This window comes from Eimeria tenella, genomic scaffold, assembly GCF_000499545.2.
Source record: "Eimeria tenella Houghton genomic scaffold, Eth_scaff58, whole genome shotgun sequence".
In the NCBI taxonomy this organism is placed as follows: Eukaryota; Apicomplexa; class Conoidasida; order Eucoccidiorida; family Eimeriidae; genus Eimeria; species Eimeria tenella.
In genome coordinates this window covers 63,132-87,400 of record NW_013543418.1, presented here as the reverse complement: position 1 = coordinate 87,400, position 24,269 = coordinate 63,132, and the positions used below count along the sequence as shown (strand labels likewise).

The 24,269-nt window shown below is 51.3% G+C and overlaps 5 protein-coding genes across 5 annotated transcripts; 3 read left to right on the top strand and 2 right to left on the bottom strand.

Annotated features, from left to right (window-relative positions):
- Window positions 1-368: 368 nt before the first annotated feature.
- ETH_00018650 (ribosomal protein L15, putative) lies at window positions 369-2,231 on the top strand (the record flags this gene model as incomplete). The annotated part of the gene is made up of 3 exons (XM_013377607.1): window positions 369-382; window positions 1,296-1,422; window positions 1,755-2,231. The coding sequence occupies 3 exons, from the start codon at window positions 369-371 to the stop codon at window positions 2,229-2,231; spliced, it is 618 nt and encodes a 205-aa protein (XP_013233061.1).
- A 659-nt stretch (window positions 2,232-2,890) lies between these two features.
- On the bottom strand, window positions 2,891-9,188 carry ETH_00018645 (uncharacterized protein; the record flags this gene model as incomplete). The annotated part of the gene is made up of 4 exons (XM_013377606.1): window positions 2,891-6,541; window positions 7,029-7,440; window positions 7,653-7,723; window positions 8,715-9,188. 4 exons carry the CDS (start codon window positions 9,186-9,188, stop codon window positions 2,891-2,893), a joined length of 4,608 nt encoding a protein of 1,535 aa, XP_013233060.1.
- Window positions 9,189-12,622: 3,434 nt separating this feature from the next.
- Window positions 12,623-14,746, top strand: ETH_00018640 (uncharacterized protein; the record flags this gene model as incomplete). Its single annotated transcript, XM_013377605.1, has 2 exons — window positions 12,623-14,092; window positions 14,456-14,746. 2 exons carry the CDS (start codon window positions 12,623-12,625, stop codon window positions 14,744-14,746), a joined length of 1,761 nt encoding a protein of 586 aa, XP_013233059.1.
- A 2,152-nt stretch (window positions 14,747-16,898) lies between these two features.
- ETH_00018635 (uncharacterized protein) lies at window positions 16,899-18,322 on the top strand (the record flags this gene model as incomplete). Its single annotated transcript, XM_013377604.1, has 4 exons — window positions 16,899-17,119; window positions 17,434-17,552; window positions 17,894-17,961; window positions 18,074-18,322. 4 exons carry the CDS (start codon window positions 16,899-16,901, stop codon window positions 18,320-18,322), a joined length of 657 nt encoding a protein of 218 aa, XP_013233058.1.
- A 1,560-nt stretch (window positions 18,323-19,882) lies between these two features.
- ETH_00018630 (uncharacterized protein) lies at window positions 19,883-22,505 on the bottom strand (the record flags this gene model as incomplete). The annotated part of the gene is made up of 7 exons (XM_013377603.1): window positions 19,883-19,983; window positions 20,191-20,225; window positions 20,483-20,561; window positions 20,967-21,103; window positions 21,373-21,524; window positions 21,851-22,149; window positions 22,427-22,505. The coding sequence occupies 7 exons, from the start codon at window positions 22,503-22,505 to the stop codon at window positions 19,883-19,885; spliced, it is 882 nt and encodes a 293-aa protein (XP_013233057.1).
- Window positions 22,506-24,269: the final 1,764 nt, after the last annotated feature.

The following is a 24,269-nucleotide window of genomic DNA, read 5'->3' as shown; positions in this document are numbered from 1 at the left end:
GCTGCAGCTGCTGCAGCTGCTGCAACTGCAGCCACTGCAATTGTTGCTCATAATGCCGCATAAGCGGCAGTCAGAAAAGGTGGATTTAACTGAGTAAAATTAAATCGACTAGTTTAATTTAATGCATCGAATTGCTGTAGCCGCCCTAGTTAAGGTCTTGGGGCTGAGGCAGTAGCGTGGGGCTGCTGCTGCAGCAGCAGCAGCAGCAGCAGCCGCTGCTGCTGCTACTGCAGTGGGCGGCGCGCGTTGGTTGTTGGATTTGCTTGGACAAATTTGGATTGGCAGGTGTCCATACACCTAAGATATTTATTTCTTTGGTGTTTCCGGCTGCTGCTGCCGCTGCCGCTGCTGCATTCGATTCCGGGAAGATGGGGGCCTACAAGTGAGTTTTTTGCTTCTGTTCGTGTCCCGTTTATTTCGCAATGCAGATTTTTCGTGACCCTACATTTTACTCCATCTGTTTTATTTTCTTCTCTCCCATCTTTGCTTTCCCGGCGGCGCTGCTGCCTCTACACCCCACTGCTGCAGGAGGAGCAGCAGCACCCCGCTACTCCCCACGCATGCAGCAACAGCAGCAGCTGCCTGCAGCGTGTTTGTCTTCCACATCTGCTTATTTTTTAATTTTTAAATTCAGCTGTGCAATTGAGAGCGCTTGCTGCTCAACCCACCTTCCCCATGGGCCTGCAGGGGCCCGGCAGCAGCCAATAGGCAGACACGTTGGCTGTTTGCATGCAGCAGCATTTGCTGCTGTTCTTTCCCCTTTATATCTTTCCTTTTAATTCTTTCTTGATTCCCTTTTCTCAAGGCAAAGCCTTCTAATCACGGACGAACGCAGTTCGCTTCTGCATGCATCGACGCACCAGCCACTCTCCCCTTCTATCTATTTGCTTTTTATTTATTTCCTTTTCTTAAGAGTCTCGTGCGGAAAAGGCCCCAAAGAGTGCTACATATTTGCAGCTGTGAAACGCCGAGTGCCTTTGTGGGCGGCCGCGGCAAATGGTGCTCATGGGGAGGCAGCTTTGCTGAGTTCTTCTGTCGCGTCATATATTCAGTTTTCTCTTTCTTTCTTCTCCTGGCACTTATTCCATTTGTTTTTTAGTCTTCTTACTTGTATTTTGTTTGTTTATTTATGGAATATTCTTTTCTCCGTTTATGAATTCGGTGAATTACGTACTAGTTGAATTTTTTGTTCGGCTGCAAGAGAGCTGTCGTGTGCGAAGTGAGCCACATGTTTGTCTCCGAATCAATTCATTATTTTGTTTTTGAATTGGGTTATTTGTTTGATTTCTTTTTAGGTACTTGGAAGAGCTCTGGAAGAGAAAGCAGTCAGATGTGCTGCGCTTTCTGCTGCGTGTGCGCACGTGGGAGTACCGCCAGCTGCCAGCCGTGCATAGGTGCAGCCGGCCGACGAGGCCTGACAAGGTGATTGGGAGCAGCAAAACAAGAGAATAAATGTTGAAAATAAACAATAAATTGAGCAATAATATATTTCAGGTGGATTCCCAGTTTAGATTGGCTAAAACTACGCGTTTCCTGGCGCTTTCGCATGCACGGCGCTGCAGTCTGCGGTGCAGACTGCACTTGAATAAGTTGAACAGCGCCGGGAGTGCGTGGACTGGGCAGGGAACTTTGGAGTTTTGTTCTTTTTAGTTTAAGTTGTGTTTTGTTTTTGCATTTGGTTGTTCCGGGCCGGGTTATTTGCCCTTTTGGCGCTGCATTCCGTGCAAGAAGGGCGTGGTGTGCGGGCGGCGCAGGCGCGGCGGCTGGGCTACAAGAAGAAGCAGGGCTTCGTGATCTACCGCGTGCGGGTGCGCCGCGGAGACCGGAAGCGGATGGTGGCGAAGGGCATTGTCTACGGAAAACCCACGAACCAGGGCGTGCGGAAGCAGAAGGCGAAGATGAATCTGCGGGAAGTGGCGGAGCGGCGGGTGAGCCGCAGCGTGTGCGGCAACCTGCGGTGCCTGAACAGCTACTGGGTGGGCCAGGACGCCGTCTACAAGTACTACGAAGTCATTCTCGTCGACCCCAACCACGCAGCCATCCGCAACTGCCCGCGCTACAAGTACCTCTGCAAGAGCACCATGAAGCACCGCGAGCTCAGGGGCCTCACTGCCGCCGGCAGGAAGTCCAGGGGCCTCAACTGCAGGGGCGCCAAGAACAGCAAACGCATGCCCAGCGTGCGGGCCAACTGGAAGAGGCGCCAGATGCTGCAGCTCCGGAGGCACAGATGAGCGCGGCCCGCGCGAGCTGCAGCGTCGGCTGCGCGCCGGCCTGCAGCGGCGGTGGCGCCGCGAGCTGCAGCTGCAGCAGCCTGCTTGCTGCAGCGGCAGCGAGAACTGCAGCAGCAGCAGCAAGGGCGGCGCTGCGCTGCTGCGCCTTGTTGTCGTTTTGTGGTGTGGAGGAGAGAGGGCAAAACAGATCTTTCAATCACGAAATGCCACGCGTTTCTTGCTCCCCTTAAAGCAGCTTTACTCTTGTTTAAAAAACACTGGACGGGTGCGCCTCGTCCGTTAGTCCCGCTCTTATAGCGTTTGCTGCGCTTTAGTTTCGCTGCTGCTGATCTAGCTGCTGCTGCTGACCTAGTTGCTGCTCCTGCTTATGCCTTTGAATGGCTCGCCGTGAGATGCTCTCTGTTCACGTTGCTCCAATCCATCTACCTAGTTGTTCTTTTATTTGGCTGGCGCCGCTGCAGCGCGCCACTGCTCTCTCAGTAAACCTTTAGAGGTACACAGTGCTGCAGAAAGCAGCAGCAGCAGCAGCAGCAGCAACGGAAGCAAAAGATACTGAACGAATGGGTCGAGTTGAAAAACGGGAGCGGAGCCAACAAAAAGGGTCCACGCAAGATAAAATAGGAGATGCACATAAGTCATCGCAAAGAGTTTGTGCTGCCTCATCTGTCTGTCAGCTGCTGCAGCCGCTGCAGCAGCTGCCGCTCGATCTGCTGGGCAAGCAGCAGCTGCCCCGAGCCGCCGCTCGCGTTGCTGCTTCGTGGACTGTTATTCATATTGTTGAATATTTCGCTGCAGTTCATTTGCCTTTGCTGAGAGAAAGCGCTGCGCCTCTCCCGCTGCTCGCGGCACCACCGCAGCTGCTCCTGCGCTGGCCGAGAGCATATGTCAACCAGAGAGTCGAAAGCTGCAGCCTCCAACGACAGAGGGTCCGCTGCTGCTGCTGCTGCTGCTGCTGCTGCTGAGTCAGTCCTAGCTGGGTTCGCTGGGTATGCGTGCGGCCCGTGCTCCGACGGGCGCCGGGAGGCAGGCGCTTCTGCGGTTGCTGCTGCTGCTCCTTCTCCCGCAGCAGCAGCTGCTGCTGCTGCTGCTGCTCTGGCGTGCTGCGCGCTTGCTTCTCTAATGATATCTTTGAGAGACTCGGCAAGAGCCACCAACGGAGCAGCACAGAAGCAGTTGTCGAGTGTATCTACAGGCAGGGGTGCAGCGGCGAATGCTGCTGCTGCATCTGCCACGCATTGACTCACTATGCTAGCCCACAGCTGCTGCTGTTGCTGCTGCGGGATGCTGCCGCCACCAGCGCAGCGCAGCTTCCAGTACAGGTCCCGCAGCTGCCGCTGCTGCTGCTGTGCCGCCGCAGCAAAGGCAGCAGGCACTGCTGCTGCTGCTCCTCCTGCTACAGCCGGAGGGCCCCAGTCTGCTGCTGCTGTTTCTTTGGCAGCAGCAGCGACTGCGTCCATGAAGGCGCTGCTGTTGCACAGGAGAGACGCGAGGTGTCTATACACTAGAGCCCGCAACTCGCTAACCGCCATCTCCGTATCTCTAATTGTATTGACTATTTGCTGCTGCTGTTCAAAGGACAAAGATGATAACAAGCCCGCATTGCAACCAACACCAACCTGCTGTTGCTGCTGCTGCTCCTGCTGCTGCTGCTGCTGGGAGCTTTGCCGCCCATGCTGCTGCTGCTGTTTCTGCTGCTCCTGCTGCAGCCCATGCAAAATCAGCTGGACATGTAGAGCTTGTAGCAGCTGCTGAGCTGACTCCACAGCAGCAACTTTGTGCGTGAGGCCCCACAGGGCCCCCGGGCTATGCTGCTGCTGCATGGGCGGCACCAGCTGTAGCAGCAGCAACTGCTGCTGCTGAGAGTGAGGTAGCCGCGTGCTGCTCGTCAGCGATAGAGAGGAGCTGCTGCTGTCCAGCCCTTCACCGCTGCCGCTGCTGCTGCTGATTTGAAATGTCAGCTTGTGCTTTAAGGGCTTGAGGTGCTCGTTTGTCTGCTGCAACAGCAACGCGAGGTGCGGCAGCAGCAGCTTCAGCAGCTGGGCGTCCTCTGCTGCTGCAACAAAGGCGCACGTCCCCCTGTCCTTCTTGCTCTTTTCGGTTTTGATCTTTTCCATTTTGCTTTTTTCTGTACTTAGACACAAAACGGCTGAGCAAGGCTCAGCCAGCAGTGAGCTCAGCTCCCCTGGGAGGGCAGCAGCAGCAGCAGCAGCAGTGTACAGCCGCAGCAACCGCAGCATCGATGCTACTGTGGCTGCTGCTGCCCCTGGTGCTGCGGCAGCAAGCTGCCAATACACCTCAAGTTTCCTCGCTACTGCAGCAGCAGCGGCAACGACCACAGGAGAGCTGCCTGTACAACTTACTGAGCTTGCTGCTGCTGCTCGCAGTTCCAAATCTATCGCAGCCAGCTCTGCAGCAGCTAACGAGCGCTGCTGCTGTTGCTGCTGCAGGGCGCGAGCAGGATCCACTGCTGCTGCTGATGCTGCAGCAAAGGGCTTGCCTGGCTGCCACGTGGCAAATGGGTTTTGTGCGTTGGCCGCCATCAGCTGCTGCCCGCACCTTTGGCACCTCTTTGAACTTTTATTTATTTGTCTTCCTTTATTTCCTTTTGCTGCATTTAAACTGGAGGCATTCCCATCGGCGTCGCTGCTGGGAAGCGGAGGCGCTGTGGCGAAGCACGAGTCCTCTAGTGCAGCCGACGGCAGCGGCCAAGAGATGCTGCCGCTGCTGCTGCTGCTGCTGTGAAAGGAAAGCAGCAGCACGGGCTGCCTGTGTCTCACCGGGAGTCGATCCCAGCTCTCTTTCCTGATTTGCTGCAGCAGAACAACAATGGTTTCTGTCTCCAGGTGAGACAGTGCAGCTTCAACTCGCAGCAGCAGCAGCTCATGCAACCTGCTGCTGCTGCTGCTGCTACTGCCGCCGCTGCTGTTTCTGCTGCTGCTTTTGGTGGTGCTGCTGGAACTGGAGGTACCTCTGCACGAGTCCACCGCGTCAGGATCAGCTGCAGCTGCAGCTGCTGCTGTCACTGCTGCTGCTGCTGCTGCGTCCGCTGCTACAGCTGCTGCTGTCGCATCCGCAAGTGTTTGCATATCCAAGAGCCCATCACTGTAGCTTGCTGCTGCTGCGCCCGTTGCTGTTGCTGCTAAGGTTGTTGCTGTTGCTGCAGCTGTTGCTGCTGCCTGCAACAATTTGTCAGCCTCCGGGTTAGCAGCAGCAACGAACGCCTCTCCCGCTGCAGTAAACGCTCTCAGCGCTGTGGCAAAAGATATAAAATCAGAAAGTGCAGCAGGATCATCTACAGCGATGGGCACCACGGCAGCCACCTCAGCTATCTGCTGCTGCAGCTGTTCCCACAAGCTGCGCCGCTGCTGCAGCAGCAGCCGTCGCACTTGCAGCAAAAATAAACCCAGTCGAAGACCAGACGGGAGACCTCGTAGCCTCTGCCGCGCTCTCGCTGCCAATTCCATTGCGCCTGGGCTGTTACCGCTGCTGCCACCTGTTGATTCAGCTGCCGCTGCTACTGCAGCTGCTGCTGCAATGTCGAAGTCTGTTTTGCTGCTGCCAGCAGTAGTACTATCTTCCTCTCGTTGCGCTTGCCGATGCTGCTGAAGCTGCTCCTGCTGCAGCTGCTCCTGCTGCAGCAGCATGAGATGCTGCTGCTGTGCCTGCTGCTGCTGCTGTGACCATTCGTCCAGCACCCAGAGAGCCTCTGCTGCGTGCCACCTAATAAGAGCAGCAGCGCCGACGAGATAGTCAAACAGCAAACCCATCAGCCTAATAAGACAGGCAGCGCCATCTGCTGCTGCAACAGAAGTAGCGAGAGAAGCGGCAGACGGGAGCCCCAAGACATCTGCTGCTGCTGCTGCTGCTGCTGCCCCTGCAGCAGCAGCAGCAGCTGCTGCTGCTGCTGTACCTGGACCAGCAGCAGCGTCCGGCAGCAGCAGCAGTCTGCTCCGCAGCTGCTGCCGCACCTCAAGGCTCTCAGCCTCTGCCTCTGAGAAGGCAGCAGCATCAGCAGGCACGTACGCAAACAGAACCTGACGTGCTGCAGCTGCTGAAGCTGCTGCTATTGCTGCAGCAACAGCAGCGCCCACGGAAGACGAGGGGGGCAGCAGAGAAAAGGCGCTAACCGCAGAGTAATACAGCCCCCATGTGTCCTCGCTACTGCCTGAAGCAGCAGCAGCAGCAGCTGCAGCAGCAGGTTTTGCAGGCCTTTTCCAGCAGCAGCTGCAGGAGGGAGGCGGCAGTGAACGCGCCGCCAACTGCAGCACGCAGCTGAGTTCGGATTTAAGTCTGTTAGTCATTTGTTGCGCCTGAGGACACAAAAGAAGCAATTATGTCTTCGCGCGTAAATATATATAAATTTATACTTAGATATATGATATATAGTTTAAAAATGTATGCATACAGTGCATATATATGTGCCTCCTTGCATTAAGTGCAGCCGCTGCTGCAGCAGCTGCAGGCAGCTGCTGCTGCTGCTGCTCTCCGTCGCAGCTGCAGGCAACTGCAGCTTCTGTGGGGTTTAGGGGCAAACAGAACGTGACAATTAGAGAGGCAGCAAATCAGGAGAGCAACTAAGGACAGCCGAAGAGGCTTCAGCAGCAAATGTGGCAGCAGCAGCAACCGCAGCAGCAGCAACCGCAGCAAGAAATGCTGCTGCCCGCCCAGGGCTCCACAACGAATGCGCTAAGACGCAGCAAAAGTTTCACCACTGGATTAAGCGCCGAAGCTGGACTGCCAACGAAAGCAAGGGTTTGGGGTCTAGGGCGTAGGGTTTAGGGTTTAGGGCTTTCAAACCTTTGCTGCTGCTCTTTTTGCATACAGCTGTATCTTCTCCTGCGCCTTTGGATCCACTTCTGGGCTTGCGCCGTTCATTCCTTTTGCATCAATTATACTGTTTGTTATATTTGTTGCATTTGTTGCATCTATTGCATTTGTTATATTTGTTGCATTTCTTGCATTTGTTACATTTGTTAGATTTGTTGCATTTGTTGCACTTGTGCTGTTTTTCTTTGTAGAGATGCTTAGAGCAGCAGCTTCCATGAGAAGAGCTGCTTGCAGCGGCAAGTCGGCAGCAGCAAAGGAGCAAGTAGAAGCAGCAGTAACGGCGGCTTCGAGCTGCTGCAGCCGCAGCAGCTGCTGCTGCTCCTGCTGCAGCTGCTGCTGCCGCTGCTGCTGCTCCACAATTGACAAAGGCAGCAGCAAATGGCTGCGGTGAAAGTCGGACAAATAAAAACGAAGCGATCTTGTTGAGACAAGTAAACCTTCTACTGCTGATTGAAGGCCCCTGCGGCAGTCATAAATAACGAGAAAAGAGTAAATAAATAGCAAAATGACTAAATAACTAAGTCAATAATGAGAAAATTCAACTATAAAGTATAAATACATGAATTTATTATTCACTCAACAACTCAGCCTCACCCCAAAACCGAAGCAGCCTTCGTCAGCTCATCTCTCTGCTCCGTCACCAGAGCCTTTAAGATTTGAGTGGCCTGTACACACACCTCAAAAAAAACAAAATGCAAATAAGTGAAGTTGCATTTGTTCGCAAAGTGCACATACACTCCTCGTGTACATACACTCCAACCTGATGTGTTCGCATGCTTTTAAAAGGATTCAAATGAATAAAAGTGTTGGAAAAGAAGCAAAAGTGGAATTAAATTAAAACTTAATTTATTTTCGTTTTGCTGCTCAGGACGGCGCCTCGTGAAGCGCTGCTTCGGAGTAAAGAAATATAGGTTTTATTAGGCGAAGTATTTGGCAAGAGCAACAAAAGTGCTTCATTAATTAGTTCTGTTTCATTTATGCTGGCGCCCAACTGGCTGACTAAGAGCCCCCACGCAGCCAACTGCAAGGCCTTTTTGATTAATTTGAAAATATATTTTTTATTTAACTTGTGCAGCTTCTTTATGTTGAGAAAATCTCCGTCAGCCTCTGCAGCGCCCCCAAGGGCTTCCGTGGAGACAAGGAGACACAAACCAGCGCTAGGCGCTCACACGCACACATATATCTATACATATATATATTATATATATTCACATATAATATAGTTATATATATTTATATATGTGCACATATATCTATACATATATCTATACATATATATATCCATATATTCATGTATAATATAGCTGTACATATTTATATATATACACATATATCTATACATATATATATCCTTATATTCATATATAATATAGTTATATATATATATATGTATGTGCATACGTATACATATGTATATACATAATATATATACACATATATATGCATATATTACAAGTATATACAACATATATATTATATATATAATATATATTACAAGTGTACACAGCATGATTGTGTTGGCCATTTGGCCGCGGCCAATGGCTGTGGGCGTTCACAGAGAAGTGCCCACAGTTGGCCGCAGCCACAAAGCGTTGGGGAGAAAACTCTAAGTCTGTTTGCTAGTGACGAAGTTGTCAAAGAAGTGGGCCCGCTGACCTCCCCCTTGTGCCTCAGCAGCTGCTCCAGACGCACAAGAATGTTAACTACCAACTCGCCCTGCTGCGGCAGCTGCTGCAGCTCCCAGGCGACGCAGGCGGAGGCGCGGGGTGTACGTACACCGTGTGCGCCCTCTGCGGCCGCGCCCGCTGCTGCTGCTGTGTCTGCTGCTGCTGCTGCTGCGTCTGCTGCTGACGCGGCCTCGTCTACTGTGTACACTTCAGCTAGGCGAGCCACGAACGCCTCAGCAGCAGCAGCAGCGCAGGATCTGCTCTTGCCCTCATTTTTACTTGCTGCTGAAGCCGAAGCGCAGAGGAGGGGCCCCTCGGCATTGTCTGCAGAGGCACTCTTCTCCGCTGAGACGCATGAGCTGCTTGAGCTGGAGACAGAGGGACCCTGCTGTTGCTCTTGCTGCTGCTGCTGCGGCTGTTCAGCCCGCGCAGAAGCGGGAGCTGCAGCACCTGCGTCTGCCATTCCTCAGCTGCGCTTTGCTGCTGCCGGCCCTGCGGCTGTGGCTGCGGCGGCGAGCAGCTGGTGGTGGCGCCTGAGGGCTCATTTGGGGCCCTCTTTGGCAAGCGGTGCCTTGGCTGAGGAAAGCAGCAGATCCGGTCAAGTGCAGAGCATGCAAAGGGTAGCCAGAGGTTCAACGGGCGACAGGGAAGTTTCAGGGAAGCAAAAGAGGAGAAATGCGCAAATAATAAATGGGAACTCCCGGTGATGTTTAAAAAACGCAAAGACAAAGAAAATACAAGAGGATCACGGCTCAGTAGAAACCCGCCGCACTAGAGTGTATGCACGCCAGCCAGCTGGGGTTTTGGTTTTTGCGGAGTTGGGACAAGTAGGTCTTCTTCCTTGTCTTCTTTTTTCCTTCAAAAGCTAATAAATCCATTCAACTCATTATTTTGTCTCTGAAAAGAAACAAATCGACAGCTGGGACCTCCACCGAGCGCCGACGACGCATGCAGGGCCTACTAGGCTCTGCTGAGAAGTGAAACTCACGGGCTCAGCCCCTCATACTTCAGTTTTTGGCTTACATAGTTCCATATTGATTTTCAAATACAATATTTACACATAGTAACCCAGCAAGCGCAGCATTACTAGACAAACTCCATTTGTGCTATGCGCTGGGTCCGTGGGGGAACTGCTCGTGTCGTCCTACGATCAGAGTACCATCAACTTGGAGCTTATTCTCGTCCCGATCTATTAATTTACCAACTGGCTGCAAGTTTCACGTTTCCCATTACTTTTTACCGCATGTTATTTGTCTTTCTTTTCCAGTTGCTGCGCCAGAGCACTGCTGCGTGCTCCCAGAAATGAACTGTATGACGCGTTTCACAAATTCCTGCCAGCCACCTGAGTTAGTCGCAGCTTGGTAGATAGCGCATGGCATTATATCCCCGCAGTGTTTAGTGCTGCCGCCGCTGCAAGTGGCCCCACGAGGCTGTAGCAGGGTCGCATGCAGCACAAACTGCACTGAGACAGGCCTGTCCAGATCTGCGGGTGACTCAGAGTATCTAAGGCAGCGAGAAGTGTCGCAGCCTCAGCGAGGCGCTGCTGCATGAAGTCCCAGACTTTCTTTGCGTCTCCTCTGGGCATCAGAGCCCCCCCTGATAAGCTTCAAAACGCTCTCAGCGCCTCCACTGCAGCTTCGGAAACTTCTTTCCCTCTTGACTTCGCCAGTACGACGCATGCAGCCGCTCTCGCTGCCTCTGCATGCGGGCGAGCCCCAACAGCTCCGAACCCGAGGGCAGCTTGGGTCCTTGGGGCTTGGGGGTAGTGCCTAGCGAAGATTTCCTCAGCTAATGAACCAGCTCTGAGGCATTCTGCAGTTGCATGTAAGGCTTCTGTGTTGGTTCTTCTTGTCGCACTCTTTAAGTCCAAAGTGGTAGACACCCAGGGAGCGCTGGCGTTAATTTTCCATTGGTTCCTCAAGCTGCCTATTAAGCACCAGTTCGAGTCACAAGTTTCATTAGAATTTCCAAAAAACTATTTTGCGCTGCAATTTATCTACGTGGCAGCAGCGCCTTCTCTCCTGTTGGCCACCCCTGACACTGCCCAGAAGCGACCAGGTCTTGGCTTTGCTACTTAGGGCACATCGCCGCTAGCAGCTTGCTGATTTGGTCCCCTGTAACATAAGTGTCAGTGTTGCGGAAATTAGGCCTCCCCAGCTAGCAATGGCTAGCTATAGATAGTGGCGGTTAACTGCGGGCAGCTGCGCCGAGCTGCAGCTTGCTGTAGCTACCTACACCCACTGACAGCTAGCTGCTGCGGGATAGGACCAGCCACAGCTGCCTGCAGCTCGCCACAGCTACTTGCAGCAGGCTACAACTCAGTGCAGCTCGCCTCAGCTAGCCACAGCTAGCGGCTTCTATGTGGCCTCAGCTAGCCACAGCTAGCGGCTTCTGTGTGTATTTGTGCTTCGCAGAACAGTTACATCATAGCACAACTGTTGCATGTGCAACGCGCATTTTTTCTATTCATATATGGATAATGCGCATCTGTGGAAACAAGCGGACATTTCAGCAATGAATTCGACTCTGAATTGGAGCCAAAAGCTCATCCCCAAAGCACCTCAGGAGGCTCTTAGGGGAAGGCCAGCAACCAGGAGCCCATTACTACGGATTTGTTTATCCGTCACAATAATAAATGGTATTAAGTGCTACTATTCGTCTTGTAGCTATTGCAAAGATCACAGTGGACGGCGAACTGTATTCCAGTTGCCCTGCTGCAGTACTAGTCGATAGGCAACATGGAAGAATTGGTTGCTCACTAATGCTAATTTTTACCTCATAAACGCAATTGCATGACTGATGCTGCGTGCCTGAAGATGACCTCTACCAAATTATGACTGTCGGCTTTGTAATTACCATTTTATCGCAAACTGTTTAATTATCATTGCATTACCTGGCGGGGAGCGCAGCACTCAACAGCATATGTGATTGCCAAATTATTTCGTCTTTTTTATCGTTGATATGTGATAGCTTGATCCTACTAGATGTATTTAAGTACCTTTTTCAATCTCGCTGTGCGCCTTCATCGGCTCAATTACTTAAGTAATTGTCGCCCCTCTTTTCAAGGCGGTTTAAGTTGGAGAACTATATTGACGCATGTTCTAAAACTGCATATGGGTTATACAGTAAGTTTGGTTGAGTTCCTGAATGTTCACTTTGGCTGAATCGTCGCATGACTTAGCAGTAGAAAGAAACGACATCGTGACGTGAACATTGTCGCAAGCCAGTGGCAAGTGGGAGCACCAGCAGAGGACGAACTTATTAACTTCCTGCACCTATTTCCCTAAGCCACAAAACAATTAATTTTTTGGAGTCTTCGGTCTGTTTCGGAAAGTGTGTCCTCACTTACGAGTAGATGCTTGCGGCTTCCCAGCCCCAGCGGGACATGGTCAGGTCACTCTCCTCAGTTCCTGGTGACCACTGTAAATTGAGAGACGGCAGCTCTCCTAAGCCCCAATAGGCTGCAAAAAGGGTAATCTTGAAGTAAATAGATTATTTCTCGTTAAATGCTTTTTTCAAGAGCTAAAAAGGTATTTTCAGGTCTTGTTCTTCAACTTGCAGTGCCTGCAGATCAGATAGGCGCCGGTTGCCTTCGGCCGCAGCAAGTCTTTCATTTGCAGGAATCTATTCACTTTGCGCGAAGTAGTTCATCAGAGCATATTACTTCAGTTTGTCTAATATCTCTTATTAGTGTATTTTGTTTACCTTCGGGCTTCCTCGCCGGCTCGACCAGTCAGCGCCGCCCCCATGGGTTCCCCCATGCTGCAAACATGAATAGCGCTCATCTTTACAATTATTTTCGTCTGCGTAGTGTTCCGTCCCTTTTCTTGGCTCTCCATTTTCTTAGTAAGTGCCTCTAACACTCTTGGGAGAATATAACTCAAGCGTTTCTTTGCCATGGTGAATCATATTTCTGCTGGTGTCCACGAGCAGCAGCTCAACGCACCATGTGACTTCCCCCTGAAGCCCCCAAACATATGCCATCCAGGAGTCTCTGTCACCTCTGTCTCTACAGCCAGTGGGAGCGTACTTTCGCTGCAGTCTCTCGGCGGTTCCTTTGCCATCCCCAGCTCAGCAGACACCGCAGGCTGCACCACCCCAGCTAGCTGTAGCTACCCCAGTAACGCTAGCGGCAGTGCCCGCTCCGCAGATGGCTCTATCATTGCAGCTAAGTCGAATTGTAGCAGCAGCAGCTCCCACACCGTTCTCAAGCACCAGTACATCGCGGTGCTGCCCACCGGGACCCCTTCCAGCTCTCTAGGGATCCCGCAAGCTGCCGTGGCCACCACAGACTCCTCACCAGCTTGGGCACAGTACCAGACGAGTTGCACTGCTGGATCATGCACTCCTCTCTACTGCAGCCTTACCCCTACGCCCACTGCCCTCTGTCACGGTGGCACTCCCCTGGCAGAGGGACAGCTGCGCGGGGAATCCTCTGGGTCCAGTTGTCAGGAGACCCCGAGAAAAGAACAACAAGAAGAATCAGCAGAAGTTGCTTCCGGTACTGCTGCCGTTGCAGGAGGAAAGGCTCATCGCTCTTCTCTGTTGTTGCAAGAGCGACCTTTGCAGGTTGCGTCTTTGCCTGAGGAGGTGCAGCAGGCCTTGAGGGAGAGCCACGACCTAGCCGCAGAGGCCGCTGCAGCAGAACAGCAACCCCACCTTGCCCTCCCTGACTGGTTCGACCCCCTCGCCGGCTGCATCCGCCGTGAGTGTCTGCCGGAGCTGCCCTCTTATCGTCAGACCCTCAACACTTCAGTGGCGCGATTGTCGGTCGCTTCACGGGTGCATCATCGCGTTCGATGGCCAGGAGAGCCTGCGAAAATAACAGCGGCAGTCTCTTCAACAGCAGCAGGTGCAGCAGGGGGTCCAGCAGGGCTGGGGGCGAGGAGGGTTCCACCACTAAGTCCAGGGCTTCTGCGGCGAAAATCAGACTCAGCTGCTCTGTTGTCGTATTCACACTCTTCAATTGGAAGCGCCGAAGGAACTGCAGACACTCCAGTAGGAGCAGCCGCTGGTGCTGCTGCTGGGGTTGGGGCAGGCGTCGCGGCGCGACACAGGCGGGTGCGGTTTGCTACAGTGGCTTCCGCAAGGGAATTCAGGGACTCGACACCTTCACCAACAGTAGCAGCAGAGGCTGCTGCTTCTGGCTGTGGAGCTTTCTATAATACAGGTCTTTCTCGCGTGCATATGCCACTGCAGCAGCAGCAGGCGAATACATCAGCAGCAACAGCTGAAGCAGATATGACCCCCAAGGAGCTGCAACAAAAAACAACCGAGAGCCGGAGTGTCCTTGTGTTGAAATTAATGAAAGAAATGATAGAGCAATTGGTCAATCCTTCTTCGCCTCAGTGCAGTGAAGACGCTAAAGTGAGCAGCACTTTCAATGCAGTGCATTTAGGATGCATTAACCTCTAGAATTTCACATGCACGCTTGTTCTGTCACTGTCTCATTCGTTCTGTTTTTTCCTTCTTCCTTTGCTAAAGCCGGCAGGAAAATAAAGTCGAGTCCAGGATAACAGGCAATAGTGTTCTATAGATAGCGCAACTGAATTAATTGAGAACAATGGGTGGAGTACACCTTGTAACTTGGCTTCGCCATTATTTGTTGCCATACATCGATTCAGTCTGTGTCCCTTCCTTTTGTCAGTGCTTTTCGTTCAAGCTTCATGCATATGCTGTTGTTAGCTCAAAGCCTGATTCACCTTTTCATTTACACTTTCCGCTTCTTAGGTTCTGCAAGAGAGCCTGCAACTGCTGTGTTCCTTCTCGTTGGAGTGTTCTGGTCGCCTTCCTGCGTTGTGTTTCCTGGGGGATGCCTTGACTAACTGCGGCAAATTGATTGAGGATAAACTGCAAACGAATGAAGAGCAACAACTAATTCAGCTTGTCGACAAGACCAAGCAGCCCTTGCTGTCGAGAGATGCCGTCATGAGGCTCCACAGAATGAGAATGCAAATGAGGCATACTCCAGAGCTGGAGCTGTTCCTCACGCCACTTGAAACTCTGCAGGTAGGCCCTTGACCATAAGTCCTAGGTCCTAGATCCTGAAGAACACAGAATGTAGACTGAAAGGCAACCGAAACTGGTCCATTACTGCACAAAGGCACAGAGTGCTGAGGGAGAACGATATAGAGCTCGAGGGGAGGCTTTAGGACTTATGTTATCGCTTGCAACCTTCAAAAAATACGGCGCAAGTTGAACTTTAGGACAACAGCCTTCTGCAGGCCGAATCGTTGGGTGTGAAAGCTCAAAGAGTGTATTAGCTTCCGCGCATAGTTCAGCCCGTTCGCTTCTGCTCACATTCACCTCCACATGCATGTATATACTGGCTTTTTCCTTCATGTCATATATTCAAGCTAAAATCTTAGTCTCCTGGAACCAGTGGCATGTGAATTTGCATATCTGGCCACTTAAGTGCTTCTATTCACTGTTTTACAAGTTTTGAAGTACCATTGTGTATTCGAGTGTTTTTCATCGATTTACATGTGCTTATTGCATGTTTCTACAACTAATTTCAGCGCCTCAAGATATGCGACAGACGCAGGGCTACCTCTGGGCTTTGCCTTTACTCCGCTACCGCTGACCAGCCACTGCTACGCTGCGACCCGCCGATACAACCCAACGCATTTGCAGTGTAAGCAGAGTAGACGCCTTTTAAAGGAAAAAAGCGGGTATGGAACAATTAGGACCACGAGTGCTGCATGCGCTGTCTTTCGTTCTATATGTTAAAGGAAACATCCAAATTTGTGCAAAATCTGGCATGCTACATCTTCCTTGTATAGCACAAGTTGATGATTTACCGCCTTTCCTGGCCTAGTGTAGCTTGCTGTTGCTGTAGTCTCTTGTTCCTGTAGCTTGATCTTGTGCTTGTGTTGACTGTGCCGTGCTGCTTGTGCTGCTGAGGAGACGTAGCTGTATCTGCACTAATCACGAGGAGAAGAACCTGTAGCATGCTGGGCCACCGACTGTCCGTGTCTCCCTCTTTTATCCATATTCATTTCTCTTGCTTTTCCACTCTTGTACTTGTTTACTGTTCTGTCCTATCCTTTTGCTTAGTGGGGATTCGGCGTGCGGTGTGGTATCTACGCGCCCCTGGCTCAAATGCAAAGATCCGAGGGCCTTCGCGACTGATATTTTGAATTTCTGCAAGCGTCAAATTCAACAAATAAAACAAGTCACACAAGCCAAACAGACAGAACAATCAAAAGAGGCGGAAGAAACACTGAAGACAGAATCAGATTCCAGGCCACCACGCCCAAATATTGGTTTATCACAACTTGAATCAAACGTCAATTTGTCCCAACTTCATTCAAACATTAGCTTGGCTCAACTTGTCGAACAAGCTCTAAAGAACACTCAAGAATTCGGCGCCTGCAGCATCGGTTTACTGTGGCTTGACGATGCAGGTCAGAAATGCGGTGCTAGTTTAGACACGTTTTCGTGCTCTTTATTTAGCATGAAATGGTTTGCCACTGAAGTTTATCCAGTGTGTGATTATAGGCGTTATTCGACACTAAAAACGCAGGTTTCGCTCCACCCTGCATGAAGCTGTTGCGTTTAGCATTGCTCGCTTGAAGTATCAAGGCTGGTCAGAGTCCCGTGCTGCCTATAATTGCTTATTTGCGCCCGTTGTGCTGCCGCTGCTCTGCCCATCGGTGTTTGGAGTTAGAGCGCATGGCTCCGGCTGCTTTGTTTCTGTGGCCGTAGTCATGGAAACAATTTGTGACTGTGCACGAGACTAGATCTCCGCTTGTATTCGTACCTGCGTTCACTTGTGTTTCTATTTTCTTAAAAGCAAATACTCACACATAAGATTTCCTCGCGCACTCTCAAGCTGCTCTTTGTAGAGTTTGTTCCACCGTCTTCAGTTTTACTTGCACTCGAGGTCTTGGCATGTATATCTGTACGTGTACATTTCATATTTCTATTTATGATTGAGGCCAGATTCCATCGTTGTCCTGAGCTGTTCTATTTCCTTTCTATCGTGATTATTCGCCAAACTTAATTTTTCCCTGGGTCTTACTTCCTGTTGTTTTTGCTTGTTCGAACTTTGTGTTCATTTGTATGTCTGCCTTCAACTTCATATTCGTGGTATGCCTTTGTATCCCGTAATTTTCCAAATATTTGGTCCGTACATGAAGGTGAACGACTTCGTTTCGCGACAAGTGGCTACATGCGCCTCTTCGTCTTGCGGCGCTCTCCGGCGTCGGGCATTTTGTCGAGGGTCGCGGAAGCACCAATGCGCAACGCAGCGATTGCTGCCGAGACGCAGATCTTCAAGTGGCCCTCACGGCAGCAGATACTCGAGCAGCAGGGACATCGTACTGAAAACAAAAGCCACAGAACTCGGGAGGCACAAAAAGTAGAAGATAAGATTGATCCGGGGGCGTTCAGGTAAGCTGCGAACAGTCACTGCGATGATTATATGTCTATATTAAACAGAACCTGCAAGAGAAGTAGACCTCACATGCTCCTAAATGAAAAATTTTGAACATTTCAGGGTTTGGGGGTTAAGGCTTCATCGTTTTGGAGTGAGCAGTTGATATTCAGAATTAGTTTACGTGAACACGCTTTGCTGCGTGTGCTTCTAAATGCCGCTTCATATAATAGATAGTGCTCGTTGTTGAATACGCAGACCTACAGCACAGTTGGATGGGCCCTGAGGTGTATGATTTAGGGTTTCCAGTTTGTGTTGTAAACCAATGCAGACAGGGTCTAATGCGCATTGTCGAGTGGGCTGACCAAGGAACAAATTGGAGCCACCGAGGAATAGTTGAGCAGGAAGTATTTGTGCAGGAAGGCGACTTTTTTGTCATTGCTGACGATAGTAAGCTATGCACTGAATGACTCGAATAATAAGTAGAGAAAAAGTCAATTCACCAGGAAAATCAGCACTAAGAGAATCAACCAGAAGCACTAGGAGAATCAACCAGCAGAATGGTCCTGCCTGAATATGCAGCTGAACAGTGAACAAAAACTAGTAGACACGTGCAACACGCAGCAATAGCAGCCCTTCCGAGGCCATGCGCCGTTGCGTCATTTCCATTTCGTGCAGTGGGAAACACAGTAAAGGAAAGTATGGGCGGAATGTGCTCGGCGCCTAACTAAACAGAATGGCAAATGCTTTTCATTTTACAGTTACTTTTGTTGTTTCACTGTCGCTTTCAGTTCTATTCGATGTGGTCAACTGCGACGAAGTCCGCCATTTGTTCTCCTGTTGTTTGACATCAGTCGAGGTAAACGAGCAGCTGTTGTGAACCCTTAAGTGTGCAGCTTACACACTGGACCATGGACCATGAACGCACAGCCCCAGACCCAAAACCACAAATCTTTTGCCTCTGCATTCAGAGCAAGGACGTAACTGACGTTTCCCTCTGCATAGCTCCTTCTTGTTTACCGACTCTGCTGAAACGTCTGTGGAAGCAGCGCGTGCCAAATCTCCACTCCCTCCTGTCTAGAATGGAGGAGAGGCAGCAGCGGCTGGCCTCCCAAGCAGCAGGAAGAAGAGCCGTGGCTGAAGCACTTGAAGTCTGCCCACTTGACCTCTCGATTGCTGCTGGATGGATACGCAAAAAACCAGACGCGGAGGAGGCCTGACGGTGTCACATCGATCCTTTGCTTGGGAGAGATTAGAAACAAGCCAACAGGTATAATACGTCATCCTGCAGCTACTGCTCTTCCTGCAGCTGCTGCAGTGGGCGCGAACAGCAAGCCTACCCCCGCCGTTATGGCTCATCTGCTCGACTGCAAACTTGCAGAGGCCAGGAAATATAGTTCTCGCTTCGTTCGTCAGCCGTAGTGCAAGCAGCAACAGCGAGTTGATCTCCGTCTTACGTTCGTGAACGTTGGTGGTGTGACTGCAAGCAGCAAGCCACAGCCTACATAACGGTGCACAAAAAAAGGCTCGCTGCTCCCTTAACTGGCCCAAAGCGGCCCACGAACTACTCACCAGCAACGCTGCATAGTGAGCTAGCCACGCAACTGGCTGTTTAGCTGGCCAGCTAGCGAACTAGCAAGCTTGTCAAGAGAATACTTCTACCGTGCTTCATTGGCTCGCGCTGTCCTTTATGCATACACTGGTACTTTTGGCTGGCCACGCTAGGGCTTTCGTTGTTAAGAGTTCCATAGTTTATAGTTACGAGTTTGCTGACGTAGTGCTCAAGGTTCTGCGTTTGAGAATGGGGTAAGAGCTGCAGGAGGCCTCATTTTGCTTTTCGGTGATACAAAGAGTACATTGTCACTGTTGCAGACACTACGTGTAGCGGAGCCGACCGCGGAAAACCTCGGTCACTTCCGCTGAAAGTCGGGACCAGAACAGTAGGCTACAGACGAAACATAAAAGAGATTGAACAGCGTTCACCTCACCGTTCAAAGCACAACACGTCCAAAGCCGGGGCTGCGGGCGCTGCGCTGTTTACGTGACTTGTGTTCTTTACACGCACAACCCTGCCCTGTACAAGCTATGCTCTGTACCACACCCTTTGTACCCTGTGCAAACTACATTCTCAAAGAGCCTTGCACCCGCGTGCTGCTGCCTCCGCAGCTACGCCGCCCGCAGAAATTCGGTTGCTCTGTACAACGCGCACGCCTTACGTGCACCCCTGAATGGCGCTAGCCACCTGGCACGGACACAAAAGAACCCACTAACAAACTACCTGCACGGGTAGTCAACTACGGGAGTGGGGCTGCTGGTGGCTACGGGCAGCCCTTGACCCTCTAACACAGCAGCAGGCTGCTGGCTAAGGGCCTTTCTAGCGCCCCACGCCTCAGAGTCACAGCATTTAAAGAACTTTAAAGTAGAAAACAGAAAAAGCAACAGCAATCATCAAGCAGAAACAAGTATTGCTTTGGCTTTCCCCGCCTCCGCCGAACTGGTTCTGTGCCATACATATGTAGGATTTAGACGTTTATACAAATTCACGCGTACACACACGTGCCGCTCGCTAAGATAGAGCCACTGCAGTATCCTTGAGTGATCACGAAGACGCTTTTAAGTCCACGTGCGGTGTTCTCATAGGCGCTTGGCAGTGCAATGGGCTTCTTCTTAGTCCGCCGCTTTCTGCCGACCCACTGCTGCTATAGCTCAAGTGCATGTCCGCTTTGGTATTCAAAATACTGAGAAAGGTCCCTAACCCTCATGTAGACTTTAAACTCTCCTTATGCCGCCTCTGCGCTTTGTCTCGGCACGTATTGTTTCTGCCGTTCGCTGCTCCAATCCTGCGCCCTACTGCGGCCTCTCGGGCGCCACTCTCCCCTCCCTGCATTTCGAAGCAACGAAATTAAGAATATACATTCAGTTACATACATGCCAACGAATACAAGTGCGACCTCAGACGAGGAGACCTCACAGAGAACCCTGCCTCATTACTGCCCGATCTTCACAATCTCATAATCTAGCTTTAAGCAACGTCGTCTACTTTGTCTTGTGCAAACCTCCAATAGTTCGCGTGCTACGTTGTGCTCACAAGGCTCATTTCTGTAGCTGCCGTTTCCTCCAGTTCTGCACATAGTCATCACACAGCAAAGATTGTTCAATGGAGCACTAAATATAAAGCCTTGCGACAAAAGGATATATGAATGCATGACAGATGAACATGAATACGGTATACAGCAATATCAATGTGGCATCTATGAACGTCAAAAATCGCGATAAAGAAATGCTCTGCGCGTTTGGCCAGAGAGCGGTGGCGAGACACCACGTCCCAAATGAAGGGAACAAGCAATAGCACGATGTAACCAAATGCATGCATCCCTTGCCTGCCGCCACGAGAACCGCGAGGAACCCAAGAGTCCACTTGGCCTCCACGTCTGTATCCGAAAGAGCCCCCGCGCCGTCCTGCAGCCAATAAACAGCCCAAAACACCAAATTTGAAAACCAAGAAAAAAGAGCAACGATAGGTGTTCAGGTTCTATTTCTTCTAGCCTCAGCTTTATGCTGTCGCGGACGACATGCATGTCTAAACTTCCTCAATAGAAATATGATGACAAAAAACATATTCACTTCCACTCTAGCGATGCGCGCAAAGCGCTGCAGGAGTGCACTGCTTTCCTCTAGGCACTAGTCAAGTACATATTAGCAGCTAGCGCAGAGGCGGCGGAGGGAGCAAAGAAAGAATGCAGATGGCTACGGCGTTGGGCTTGATTCTTCTTGTCCCCCACGACCAAACGCAAGCCTTTAGCATATTCATGACCGCAGGCATACATAGATAGATTCAAACACTAACCGCTTCAAGGTACCTACCGGGTCGCCGTCCTCTGTTCCAATTACTGAAATTCGGCCTTTCTCCTGCCTCCTCTTTCTGCAGTTGCTCCCACATGTCGTGTTTCCACTCGCCTTCGTTCTCGTCTGGGGTCCAGAGCTTCTTGCTGGAGCCTACCCTGCAGGGCGTCCACAATACAGGAGTGGATTCACAGCAAGTCAGAAATGCATCTCATTTTGAATTGCGTTCCCCTCTCATTCTGTCACTTGCATGTTGCGCATAGTTTCCCCATGCATTTCCTCATTTTACTACTTGTTTTATCGGCTAAAACAAACGCGCATAGTTCCCCCATGTATTCCCTCGTTCTATTAGTTGTTTTAACGGCCAAATCTGACGTGAAAGGGTAGCCAATGTGCTAATATCCCTGCACAAAAGAAGGATACCCACCGCGTCTGAGTGCTGCGAGGTATTCTCGTATCCGGTTGGCTTTCGGAGTGCTCATCGGAGGCCTCTGATTTGCTGCTGTCGTCATCTCGCCTGTCATCGTGCAGAAAGTACCGCGTGGCTCTTGGCACGTAGGAGGGGTCTTCTTGCATGAGCTGAACGCAAATTCAGCATCCTCTGCATGCTTTTTGGACTTCATGAACACAAACGCATTTGGTGGACTCGAAGACCACATTCTTTAAGAGAGACCGAGGCTTGAATGAAGCCCACAAGCAGAAGAGCCAGAGCACGAGGGCTTCACTTAGCTATATTGGCCAAGGGACCCAAGGCACCCGAAACCGCGTCAAAATGCATGCAAGTACGCACTTGACCCAATGCACTCATATCCCTCTCCAATATAGTCAAACCCATCCACCGCCCCTCCCACTAACCTAAGCTTTTTGTACCCCGAAATGGAAGCAAAGGAAGCAGGGGAGCTCACCTGCCATGTTGACTTTGGGCGCGCTCTGAATCCGTCCCCAGAAGATGCACTTCTGCGGTGTTTGCCCTCGTCCCTCGCCGCTTCATTTCCTGCAGTTTGTTCATTTTCGGGGGTCTTTGGAGACTCCTTAGAGGCCTTGGGGTCGCTCGAAGCCGCACGCGACGCCTCAGCAGCCCCTGCGGAAGACGGAGAGGCCGAAGTCGTGGCTTGAACTGCTGAGGCGGAGCCAACCGAGTCGCCGCCCGTCGCGGCTGCGTCACGAGTTGCCTCTTCTGCCTCTTCATCGCTCCCCGAGCTTACTAAGGATGCATGCAAACGCACGTCGGGAAACAAACAGAAACACGCAAGAATGCGCACCTTTGAAACAAATATGGGTGGCGGTAGCTGTTTGGGCGGGAGCGAGAAACACGGGCCGTGAAAAGGGATGGCCCCGGCGCAGCAAACAACACCTGGGTTCTGAATCTGCATGTGCACTCCAAGGCCTCAACTTAGGGCTTTAGATCAGGATGTGGTTTATGATTACGTTTGGGTTTACACTTCAGAATGGACACGCATCCAGTGGGCGCAGTGTCTCACTCTCCGACTTGTCATCAAACACATCGCCCTCGTCTTCGTCCTGTGAAGACGCCCGGCGAAGATGCCGCGGATTGCCCATTTCACTCTGTTTATAGGATAGTTGTAAACGAAACGATGTTTATTTCAGAGCCAAAGGCCACCGCTTTCCACTTTTCTGCACGCCCGCAGTTGCTGCAAGCTGCAGCTGAAATCTGCATGTGCAGCAAAGCTTTTGGAACGTGCGAAAAGACCCTTCAGCTTTTCTTTAGCATAAATCTGAACGTAAGGGGACCGTTTCAGTTGCGTAGAAGGCGAAACTTCAGTCTATTGCGCGAAAAGTTGATTGGCGAATATAGGAAGACAGTCACACCTGCACACTTACACCTTGTGGCTCTGGTGGGAACCTCCGCACAAAGCCTGCAGTAATTCTGAACATCTGAGGACTTAGCGACGGCGGCCCGCGCCCAAAGAGTTAAACAAAGCCCTGTGGGATAATACTGGTGCTTCCGCCAGCGCACCTCCAGAGTTAGAAGGGCACCGCCTGCCTGAAATAGAAATGTGCTGAATATTTCTCTGAATGTTTTGCGCACTTACTTCAAGAGTTCCGAAGAAATGCATTCTAATTTAGCCCCTCAAAGGAAGCCGTGCTGGTGTGGTCGCAGCAGCATGCAAATAGCAGCTGCTGTACTTACCGCCACTCTTTGAGCGGCGGCCCGGCAGATAGGCAGCGCCTGAATCTCTCACAAAATTTGATTCGATTGATCCAATTTAACATACGTGTGAAACGTTCCTCTTTTAATGAGCAGCAAACCACCAGACACGTCCCCTTTTTGACTGACATGTTCGCATGCCTAGCTGAGCGAAGCCTAGTCGAGGATGCACTGCTCCATGGACTGGAAACTCTTCGTTGTGCCATAATAAACGCAAATTTTCATTTCTAGCCACTTTAATATTCGAAGCCTTAAGAGTTATGGCAGCTGCGGCTCCGTCCGGTGCACATCGGCGAACTGGCCCACTGCTGCTGGACGGAGGGTCGATAATAATGACAGTGCTCAAATGCCGTACTTGAGATACTGCGTTGTCATGTTTGAGGAGACGGCCGCCTTTGCACAACTACAGCCTTTCACAGCATTGTCTGCTGTTGTACTCTAGTAAACGCGCAGCACAGCATTGCACCGAGAGGGCCAATTGCACTCTTTGGACCTTATGTCTGGAGGGCGTTCAGTTTCATTCGTAGTCCTCAGGCGGGACGGGGACGGGCTGGCGAGTACGCGTAGAGCGTTTCCCAGCGCGGCAGGCGTGGCTTGCTTCTGACGGGTGCGGTGACACACGAATCTGGTTTCTGCGGTCTGACTCGGGGATTCGCTCCGTCGAAGGTATTCAGTGTCTGTCTCTGCAGCATGCGCTTGAGAGGAGTGCGAGCAATAGCCCGGAAGAGCGGGCTTGCGGCGTAGCAGTAAGCAGCCACTCGCGTAACTAGCTTTTTATAGATACACCTGGAAACTGTGATAACCTGCCTTCATGCGTAAGTCTGCGGGCACAAAAACCACGTCTAATTTTGTGTATTCACTGTTGGGGCATGTACAAAAGCTGTGCCAGAGGTTTTTTCCCTTGACAAACCTGCACGGCATCACAGAGGTACTTCCAGATACAACCCGGCGGCCTCCACAGCAAAGTGATGGGGCCACTACTAACAGCCACGGGTGAGATACAGAGGTACTCCCAGATATAACGCCGTGGTCTGCACAGTAAAGTGATGGGGCCATTACTACCAGCCACGCACGAGATGTTGCTAGCGTCAGCGCCCACAGATGAAATTCTACTAGCGGCAGGGCGTGCCGCTGTTGCAGCGTCTCTTGCTCCT